The sequence below is a fragment of the Pan paniscus genome, chromosome 16, assembly GCF_029289425.2.
Source record: "Pan paniscus chromosome 16, NHGRI_mPanPan1-v2.0_pri, whole genome shotgun sequence".
Taxonomy (NCBI): Eukaryota; Metazoa; Chordata; class Mammalia; order Primates; family Hominidae; genus Pan; species Pan paniscus.
The window spans coordinates 79,768,246-79,778,216 of record NC_073265.2 but is presented as its reverse complement, the minus strand read 5'-3'; the positions used below and the strand labels follow the sequence as shown (position 1 = coordinate 79,778,216).

General features: G+C 54.4%; 2 protein-coding genes across 3 annotated transcripts in view; both read right to left on the bottom strand.

Annotated features, from left to right (window-relative positions):
• Positions 1–221: 221 nt before the first annotated feature.
• Positions 222–907, bottom strand: LOC129393961 (uncharacterized). Its single transcript, XM_063596928.1, has one exon. It carries the CDS (start codon positions 905–907, stop codon positions 302–304), a length of 606 nt encoding a protein of 201 aa, XP_063452998.1. The 3' UTR covers positions 222–301.
• The window catches only part of SEMA4B (semaphorin 4B), a 44,879-nt gene continuing 35,129 nt past the window's right edge, over positions 222–9,971 (bottom strand). Inside the window, exons 6-15 of one of the 2 annotated variants that reach the window (XM_003807724.6) lie at positions 8,830–8,941; positions 8,443–8,556; positions 8,158–8,309; positions 6,143–6,324; positions 5,895–6,045; positions 4,706–4,916; positions 4,487–4,602; positions 4,058–4,224; positions 2,240–2,325; positions 222–1,978 (exon numbers count right to left, since the gene is read on the bottom strand). In XM_003807724.6, coding sequence (XP_003807772.5) covers positions 1,239–1,978; positions 2,240–2,325; positions 4,058–4,224; positions 4,487–4,602; positions 4,706–4,916; positions 5,895–6,045; positions 6,143–6,324; positions 8,158–8,309; positions 8,443–8,556; positions 8,830–8,941 — 2,031 coding nt within the window. In that variant the 3' untranslated portion in view covers positions 222–1,238. The remainder of the gene's footprint in view (positions 1,979–2,239; positions 2,326–4,057; positions 4,225–4,486; positions 4,603–4,705; positions 4,917–5,894; positions 6,046–6,142; positions 6,325–8,157; positions 8,310–8,442; positions 8,557–8,829; positions 8,942–9,971) is intronic. The other variant, XM_055098515.2, reaches the window with a different exon arrangement.

Sequence of the window (9,971 nt, the reverse complement as noted above, 5' to 3'; positions counted from 1 at the left end):
CAGAATAAAGGGGTTGAGGTAAACACAATGAACCCCCTGCCTCCGCCTATCAGTGCGTTAAGCTCCCCACCTCAGAGCCGCCCCACAGGGAGACGTTGCTGACCAGGCTAGGCTGACTCTGGCTCCCTTGACCCTGCAAAGAGGAGGTTCAGAACCTCTCAGAACCCAGAAGACTAGACCTACCTCAAAAAGCAACTGTCCTTGAAGAGGAAGAGCCAGGATTAAACAATAATTCTTCAGACTTTATTAAAAAATGACATAAAGTGCATCTTATTAAAAAATATATAAAAACCACATAAATTCAGGGCCCCTGTGCTGGGCAGTGTTGATATCCCTTAGAGTGGAGGAAGGTGAGGGATGGAGGGTGAATTGGGGACGGGGGAGAGGACCAGGGTACAGTTAGTTCCTCGTGTTTGAGTTCAAAGATGGAGCGAGGGTGGATATGGTGGGAAGGGGCACACGGGTTCTCACGCAACAATGGAGGAAGGCGGGCAACAGTCTCTTCCTTGAATTCTGAGGGAAAGGCGTACATTGTCACTAAATCTCTCCTGAGCTCACGCTGTCCTCTCGTGTGGCCACAGCCTGATACAGGCTGGAAAGGTCCAGGAGTTGGGTCCGAGCCCAGGACCTGGTGAGGGCCACAGTGCCAACCTAGCCCTCTGGTCCCTGAGGTGGTGGGATGATGGCAGCAACAACTACATCCTCGGCTGGCTGGCAAGGCAGAACGCACAGAGCCCAAGCTGGTCCTGAATCTGCAGTGAGACAGGGCAGCCGGTGGCAGCGGGATAAGGTGGAAGGTGAAGAGGCCAGTTGGTGAGGGTTTCCAACTCTGTCTCAAACAACCACTTTGGATGCATCCCCAGCACCCCTGGGAGGCCATGAACTGGAGCAGCCGTGTGTGCTGCATTCCATGCTATCTCTTCCCTCTCACTCTAGTTTCACATTTTGAATTGTTTTTTAAACAAAGGGCTCAGTTTACATAAGGAGCACTGTTCCACCAACCTAGGCAGGCCCCCATATTTGGCCAGGACCTCTGGGGCCATGGCTGTTTGGGTGTCTGGGTGGTAGGAGCCTCGCTACTTGACTGGAGAGCAGCAGGCCAGCTGGCTCCAAGGCTCCCAAGGGCTGGGCACCACGGTCGTGTTCCATGAAGAGCAGAGCGGAGGGGAGGTCCAGTTGACCCTCTCCGAGCATTCACAGCCCCTGAAGCCAGGGCAGCGTCCTCTGGAAGTCAGCTCTCACACCACAGAGTCACGGATCTCCGAGCCAAGGCGGACCCGGGGCCGGGGGCACACTGGGGATACCTCCACAAAGCTGTCTTGGATGCTGAGTGGCCTCTTCTCTGACTCAGTGAAGACTCGGGCCCCCGGGGGGCTGTCTGACAGGGCCTGGTACCCTCGGTGATCGAGTGGGGTGCTAGGGGGGCCTAGGCCGTTGAGTGGGCGGGTCTCGGGGGGCAGCACCACAGGGCAGGTCTTGGGGTGCACGCTGGCACATTCCCCCTGCTTCAGGAAGACTTTCATGCTGTTCCGGTGCCGGTAGAGCAAGAATAATACTGGGAACAGCACGGCCAGCACAAAGAGCGTGCACATCACCAGGAACTCCTTCCAGTAGGACCTGTCTGCACCCCAGCTGGCCTTGCCACCAGCTGGTGCACTCACACGCGATGTGCTGATAATGACGGGTACACTGCCACCCTCATCTGTTTGGTCTGCCACCCCGTCCTCCACCACCTCTGGGCAGTAGCTGGCTACCAGCTGCTGGAAGCCCTCCTCTAGTGACCAGCACTGGAACTCCCCCAGCTGTTGGGTGCCCACCAGCAGCAGGTCCCCAGTGGGTAGCACGTGGCAGGAGGCCGAGGCATTGACGGGGGCCCCGTTGCGTAGCCAGAGTCGGGTCGCCAGGTTGGAGAGGAGCGGGCAGGCCAAAGTGTTCACTGTGTTGGGCTGGAACTGGACTTGCTCACATGGCTTCTCCCCTGTAGGCAGAAAAGGCATGGGGTAGGGGGGTGCCAGCGTCCACAGTAGCTCCAAGCTCCCCTGCCTCTCTCTGGGCTATGCCCCTGGTGCCACGATGGGCAACTCCGGGGACCCCTGGGACTGGGTCTTCCTGGGGACCTGCTTACAGGGGTAGGGGGCAAGGAAGTGAGGAAAGGCATTTACAACATCTGTGCTTGGGGGAGCCTTCCAAGCACACTTGTCCCCACCTCTCTCCTCCACCTTTTGAGGGGGCACCTCACCTGTTGGTACAAAAGACGGGGACACAACCGAAGACGCGCTGCAAAGGTCCTTGGCGCTGGCTCCCTCGATGTCCTGGATCCACGGCCTGAGGGCCAGAGAGAATTCTGGGATTGGCCAGGGAGTCCCCTGAGCTCACATTCCCTCACCCCTCACTGCAGACTTGGGCCTGGGCAAGGGCCTTTCCTGAGCTGATTCCCCACCCACAGGAGTCAGCATCTCCTCTGTCTACACATTATTTCAAGTCAAAGCTAAGATAACACTTCCCTTAATTACATAAACAGTATGTACCCTCAGTGGGCCAGGCATGGTGGCTCACGCCTGTAATCCCAGCACTTTGGGAGGCCAAGGCCGGTAGATCGCTTGAGCCCAGGAGTTCAAGACCACCTGGGCAACATAGCGAGACCCCATCTCTACAAAAAATAGAAAAATTAGCCAGGCATGGTGGCGCACGCCTGTGGTTCCACCTGCTCAGGAGGCTGAGGTTGGAGGATCGATTGCTTGAGCCCAGGAGGCCAAGGCTGCAGTGAGCTGTAATCACACCACTACACTCCAGCCTGAGCAACACAGAGAGACCCTGTCTCAAAAAATAATAATAAAAAGTAGTGTGTACCCTCAGAAAAAGACTGGAAGGACAGCTGGGATCTGTATGTATAGATCGCTCTCTTTTTTTCTTTTTTTTAATTAAAAATTTTTTTGATGTGTTCTCATCTTTTTTTTTAAACAGTGCACATGCATACATCTGTGTAATAAAAAATAAAGGACAGTAATTCTGGATACACTCAGGAGACAGATAAGTCAACCAGGCATGAAGGATGAAAACACTACAAAAATCACAGCATCTACCAGCCAGTGATCATGACAGTTAACATTCTGGGGTGTCCCTCCTGGCATACGCACCAAAACTCACTTGGTTTTTGTAAAAACTGACACCAGGTGTATCCATATGTGAAGCAAGAACGCTACAAACAGGACAGTTGCCAATGTTATATAAAATATATGAATGTTTGGCCAGACGCGGTGGCTCATGGCTGTAATCCCGGCACTTTGGGAGCCCAAGGTGGGTGGATCATTTGAGGTCAGGAGTTCGAGACCAGCCTGGCCAACATGGTGAAACCCTGCCTCCACTATAAATACAAAAATTAGCCGGGCGTGGTGGCAGGCACCTGTAATCCCTGCTACTTGGGAGGCTGAGGCAGGAGAATCGCTTGAACCCAGGAGGCGGAGGGTGCAGTGAACCGAGATTGTGCCACTGCACTCCAGCCTGGGCGACAGAGCGAGTCTCAAAACAAGATAAATGAAATGAAATGAAATAAAATAAAAGGATTTTTGTTATCTATACACATATGTAGTAAAACCTGAGAGGATAATATATCAAAATCTCACTGCGATTCTCTCTAGGTGGTGGGATGAGGGGTAGTTTTGCTTTGTGTTCATCGCTATTTTCTAAATGAACATTTTATAATCCAAATAGGTTATTCTGAAACCAATTTTTACTGGGTTTGTTAATGGACTGTTTCCTAGCCCTACTATTACTAAAGCACGTTCACATGCTAATCCACATTTTCCTGCAAGGTTTCAAAGCTGTGGTATTTCATACTTTACCAAATCATGTCCTCATTTTACAGGTAGCCAAGATAAACAAATAATTTCCTGTCTGAATTGCACTTGAGAGGAAGCAGGAGAGCTAATTAATAATTATGCTGAGACAGTGGACATAAACGAGGCCGTGTGGCAGTCCCGAGGAGGGCCCAGGATGGTGCTCTGAGGTCACCTGTGCAGGGCTGGACAGATGGGAAGGGGCCTTTGGGAGTGCTCACCTGGCGGCCAGCTGAGGCTGGTAGAGGCTGACGTGCTTGCAGCTGGAGCCGCTCCAGGCACAGTAGGGGTCCCGGGAGAGGAGGCAGTCCCCACAGCTCTGGTACAGGCTGCAGTTGGCCATGGGCACCTGGACTACACCCGAGTGTGAGGCCGCATACAGCAGCCCCTGCGCAGCCAGACACGGGGATGAGAAGCGGGCACGGGCAGCCAGGGCCATCACCCATGGCCACCCGGCTTGTATGCCTCCCAGAGCCACCCCCAAGAGGCCTGTTATGTAACCGGCGACCCCACTTTCTAATAGCTCATGACTGGATCCTTTATCTTTCCATCCTCCTGAGGCAAGGGAGGAGAAGCTGGGTGGGGACTGCTTGGTGCTAATGGAGGGCACCCCCAAGTACCCTGCCAGGATTCCTCGTTGGCCTGCTCACCCTGTGGGTGTCCAGGAGCAGATTCTGCACGGGCTGTCCCGATGAGAAGATCTGCAGCTCCTCAATGATGTGCACCCGGGGGCCCACGCTCACCGCCTTGTGGAGCCGGCCGTCACCTGGGGTGTGGACAGGACTCAGGCCCTGGGTGGAGCCCACTGCCCATGACCCACCAGCCACGTGCACCCCTTCCCCTGAGCCTGCTGGGCTGCACACACTTACCAGTGCCCAGGAAGAGGACATCGTAGGTGTGGTGCAGGCCAGGGACGCGGTGTACAGCCACGCGCTGGTAGCGAGCCTGGGGCTGCAGCAGCAGCATGCGGCTTCGGACCTGCCCGTCCATCAGGAAGTGGTCCTTGAGGAAGTTCAGCACGCGGTCTGGGAGCTGCAGGGATGAGTTGATCTTCCTTTCCCGGGCACTGTTGGTGATGCACTGGAGGAGAAAGCAGCAGTGTGAGGCCAGCCACACCTCGGGGCGGCAGGCAGGATGCGGGCCCTGCTTCCCCAGTGGACAGTAGCGGTGTCTGTTCCCCCGCCCGGAGCCAGGGCACATCCCTGGCAGTGCTCTACAGAGCCAGTGTGCACATCTGAGGGAGCAAGGACAAAGCCCAGGGTGTGGGGAAACCGAGTGCTTGGAGGGCTTCCTTGCTGTGCCTCCTCCCTGCCCACCACCCCAGCCTCATATGCCCAGGGGCCTCAAGAACCAGGACCACACTCCCTGCTCCTCTGCACCCTTCACCAGTGCTCTCAGGAAGCCCTGGCCGGGCAGAGCGTCCCAGTGCAGTCGGCAGTTCTTTCCTGCCCGGACTGAGGCTTCCTGAAATTCTGAGAGGTGCTCCACACCATCTGTCAGGGGCTCCAGCAGGACCCAGCTCCAGCTGCCCACAGCAACAGCGACTTGCTGACACACCCTCTTTTGATTTCCCTCCCTTCTCCTCTCAACCTTCCTATTCCTTCATGCTGCTTCCTGGCATCACCTCCCTAATAAACTATTTGGCACGTATATCCTTGTCTCAAGGTCTGCTATCAGGGTAGCCCGTTAGGCTAGAAGGGAGGAAGAAAGGATTATTTCCCCACAGCTTGCCCATTCAGTCACTTGATAATTAAATAAGGAGCTTGCAGCTGAGTAGGGGAGAGGACCAAGTGAAGAGATGATTATAACAGCCTGCAGCAAGTGCCCTGATGGGGACACACTTGTATCCTGAAACAGAACTGAAGATATTCTGACATTCATAGTTATATCTAACCAGTACACAAGCAGGCCTGGGCCTATATCCCCATATTAAAGATGAGAAAACAGATTCAGAGAAGCCAAGTGATCTGCCCGAGGCTAGGCAGCCTTGCTCCCAGCATGGTGTGGGGACCCACATCTTCCCAGCACCCCTTCTGGGTGCAGGGAGCCAGTACCCACCGCTCCAGGCCGGGGTGTGGGCACCGGGTGGGTCACGGTGTACCACTGCTGCGTCTCACGGTTCACCTCCTTGTAGAGGCCGCTGAAGACTCTCTGCACATCCTTCATGGTGAAGACACAGACAGCAGAGCCTTCTGTAGTTCCCCTGTGCCTGCAGAGGAAATAACCAGATTAACCCAGGAGCCCTGGGGGCCCCAGTCCCAGCCACCCTTCACCCTTCCATCTCCAGCGAGGTCTGGAGGCCCTACCACTGGGAAGTGAAGACCCCATAGAAAAGGGTGTCACGCCAGTCCTGGGGGCTGGGGCTCAGCGTGAAGACGTCCTGCAGCACGTTGAAGGGGAAGCCGTCGTCCGGCCGTGAGCACAGCAGCTGGGCCTTGAGGAAGGAGGTCCAGCGCTGCTGCAGCACCCGCTCTCCACCCTCATCGCCCTGGAGGGAGAGGCGGATGGGCTGGGCTTAGGCACACGCTGAGCCATGACGGGGATGCACGGCACAGGACTGCCTCGATGGACCCACCCCAGACACCAGGACTGAAGGGCAGGAGAAGGCCAGGACCAAGTTCCATCTAAAGTCAGGAAGAGCAGTGTACGCATCCATCAGGAGGATGGTCCTTACTGTGACTAAGCAGAGCCTTCCTAAATATGGACGCGATTCACTGCTGAGCAAACAAGGAAGCCAAAGGACCCCAATATAGCCTAATGCTACGTTCCTGAGTGAGTTAATAATATAAGTACAAGGTCGGGACTGTACTTATATTATTAATGCCTATAATTCCAGCACTTTGGGAGGCCAAGGCGGGTGGATCACTTGAGCTCAGGAGTTTGAGACCCTGTCTCTGCTAAAAACACAAAAAAATTAGCTGGCCGTGGTGGTGCACGCTGGTAGTCCCAGCTACATGAGGGGCTGAGGTGAGAGGATTGCTTGAGATTGGGCAGCGGAGGTTGCAGTGAAATCTCACCACTGCACGCCAGCCTGGGTGACAAAGTGAGACCCTGTCTCAAAAAGGAAAAAAAAAATGTATACATATATATATATATATATATATATATATACACACACACACACACATACACACAGAGTTACACATATGCCAAAAAAAAAAAAAAAAAAAAAAGATTTGGAGGGGGCATTCTAAAATGATACCAGTGACTCCTTCTTGTGCTGGGGTGGTGGGGTAATAACATTCATAGTTCACATTTAGTCACTGCCCACCACATTTCTAAGAGCTTTGCGTGGATTAGTAATTCACATAACAACTCTGAGGTCAGTGTTATTATTCCTATTTAACAGAAGAGGAAACTGTTAACCAAGGGGGTGAGGGACTTGCCCAAGATCCTAGGCCAGCAGGGTTTGAACTTGGCAGTTGGCCTCCAGGGTCTGTGCTCTCCAGCTGATGCTACAGTGCCTCTTTAACTTGTAAGTGATTTTTGTGTGTACAGTTTTCTATTTTCACTTTTTTTTTTTTTTTTGAGACAGTCTTGCTCTGTCACCCAGGCTGGAGTGCAGTGGCACCATCTCGGCTCACCGCAACCTCCACCTCCCAGGTTCAAGCGATTCTCTTGCCACAGCCTCCTGAGTAGCTAGGATTACAGGCATGCACCACCACGCCCAGCTAACTTTTGTATTATTAGTAGAGATGGGGTTTTACCATGTTGGCCAGGTTGGTCTCAAACTCCTGACCTCAGGTGATCCACCCACCTCGGCCTCCCAAAGTGCTGGGATTACAGGCGTGAGCCAACATGCCCGGCTATTTTCACATTTTTTAAGTTAAAAAAAAAAAAAGAAAAAAAAAAGGCTGGGTGCAGTGGCTCATGCCTATAATCCCAGCACTTTGGGAAGCCGAGGTGGGTGGATTGTTTGAGCCCAGGAGTTTGAGACCAGCCCGGGCAACGTGGTAAAACCCCATCTCTACAAAAAATACAAAAATTAGCTGGGCATGGGGGCGCACACCTGTAGTCTCAGCTACTCGGGAGGCTGAGGTAGGAGAACTGCTTGAGCCCAGGAGGTCGAGGCTGCAGTGAACCGTGATTGTGCCACTGCACTCCAGCCTGGGTGACAGAGCAAAGATCCTGTCTAAAAAGAAAAAGAAAAAAAAAAAAAAAGTAGTAAGATATTTTAATTTAAAAGGTGAGAGAGAAAAGCTGTTAGCCAAGCTGTACTCCTTGGGGGATGGGAAAGGCCATGCATGGATGTGGGTGATCTTGCAGCTGTGGAGGCTTTGAGGTCCCTGGGGTGGCCACCCTGTCAGCCCGTTCCCCTCACCTTGCAGATGCGGGCAATGCGGGACACAATGGTGTTCTCAAAGAACTCAAATTCCTGGCCAGTCTCGCTGAAGAAAAAGTAGATCTTGTCATCATCGCCTTGCAAGCTGCCCAGGCTCTCAGGAACGTAGGCTGAGGCCACAAAAGCTGGGTCTGTAGGGACCAGGTCAGGAGCTCAGAGTCAGCCCAGGAACCCTGGAGACAGGCCAAGCTGGGGGAAAGTGCCCCCTTCTAGGGCCGGGTGAACAGGATCCCTGCCCTCTGGGTGGTGGCAAGAGGACTTCACCTTGCAGCCAGTTGAGGGAGCTCTCGGTCTTGGTGGGGCGAAGGCTTTGGCTCCGCGAGATGGCCGGGTCATTCCCTTGGAAGCTGCTGACTGTTCCAGTGTAGAGCTCGCCATCTGCCAAGAAAACATTCCCATGGGAATGGGCTCCTCCGCACGGCCCCTTCTCCCTGCTCAGGGCCCAGAGTGACCCCAGCACTGCCCGTTTTGCCTGTGGTGGGCAGAGAAGGAAGCTGGAACTTGGAAAAACCAAACCCAAGGCAAGCCCCTGGCCATTCTGTCCCCTTGGAAATAAGCATGGCATGGACTCAGCCTGTCCAAAGCTAGCCCTCTAGCCCTGCGTGCCCCTACATGGAACCTCAATGAACCCATCCTGCCCTCAACACTCACCAACCACCAGGGCAGTGGACTTGAAATTCGGGTCGAAGGGACAACGGCCCTTGCCATCTTCCAGGAGGACATTCCCCTTCTCGTCCCTTGCCAGGGTGAAGTTCTCCACGTTCTGCAGGAGGGCGGACACATGGGCTCAGGGGCACTCCAGGGAATGAGAAGCAGGCTTGGTGAGAAAGAGAGAGGCGTGCAGGAGAAGGCAACTCTGCAGGCAGGTGAGGTGTGTGGGACAGAAGGGGTCAGGTGTCAGGGAGGCCGTCCTTCTCAGCCAGGACACGGTGCCGAAGGGTTTGAACCTGGACAGTCGGCCTCTGGAGAGGCCTCACCCAGACACAGTGCCGCACTGCCTCACAGTGACCCGACGCGGGACACATTATCAGACCCACCTGGCGGAGGAGGTGAGGCTGAGAAAATGATGTGAGCCTGGCCGGGCGCGGTGGCTCACGCCTGTAATCCCAGCACTCTGGGAGGCCGAGGAGGGTGGATCACGAGGTCAGGAGATCAAGACCATCCTGGCTAACACAGTGAAACCCCCTCTCTACCAAAAAACAGAAAAAATTAGCCAGGCGTGGTGGCGGGCACTTATAGTCCCAGCTACTCGGGAGGCTGAGGCAGGAGAATGGCGTGAACCTGGGAAGCAGAGCTTGCAGTGAGCCAAGATCGTGCCACTGCACTCCAGCCTGGGCGACAGAGCGAGACTCCATCTCAAAAAAAAAAAAAAAAAAAGAAAAAGAAAAAAGAAATAAAATGACGTGAGCATGGAAGGGGCAGCAATGTGATTCAAACCCAGGTGTGTCTGACCCCAAAGCTGGGCTCCAACCCACAGCATCAAATGCCACCCTCTGCTAGGGGTGTGTGCTGAGGAGGGGGTGTACAAGGTAAGACAAGAGAATCAAGCAAAGGAGAGGGAGAGATGCTGGAAGAAGCAGGAGAGGCCAGCAAGGCGTGGGTGGCACAGGATCTTCATGGGTAAGTGACTGCATGTGCCCCCGCCTCCCCGCACAGGGAGACATGGCTGTCAGGGCTGAGCTTTGTGCCAGGGTGTGGGACCTCAGGGCTCTTGGAGGCCAGTGGTACCTAGAAACCTCCCTCTGGGCCCTGCCTTTCCTCAGGGGTCTATGCTACAGAACAGGATCCCTGGG

Coding starts and splice junctions, on each gene's coding strand:
- LOC129393961 (XM_063596928.1), bottom strand. CDS start 907: ATGCAGCACACACGGCTGCTCCAGTTCATGGCCTCCCAGGGGTGCTGG.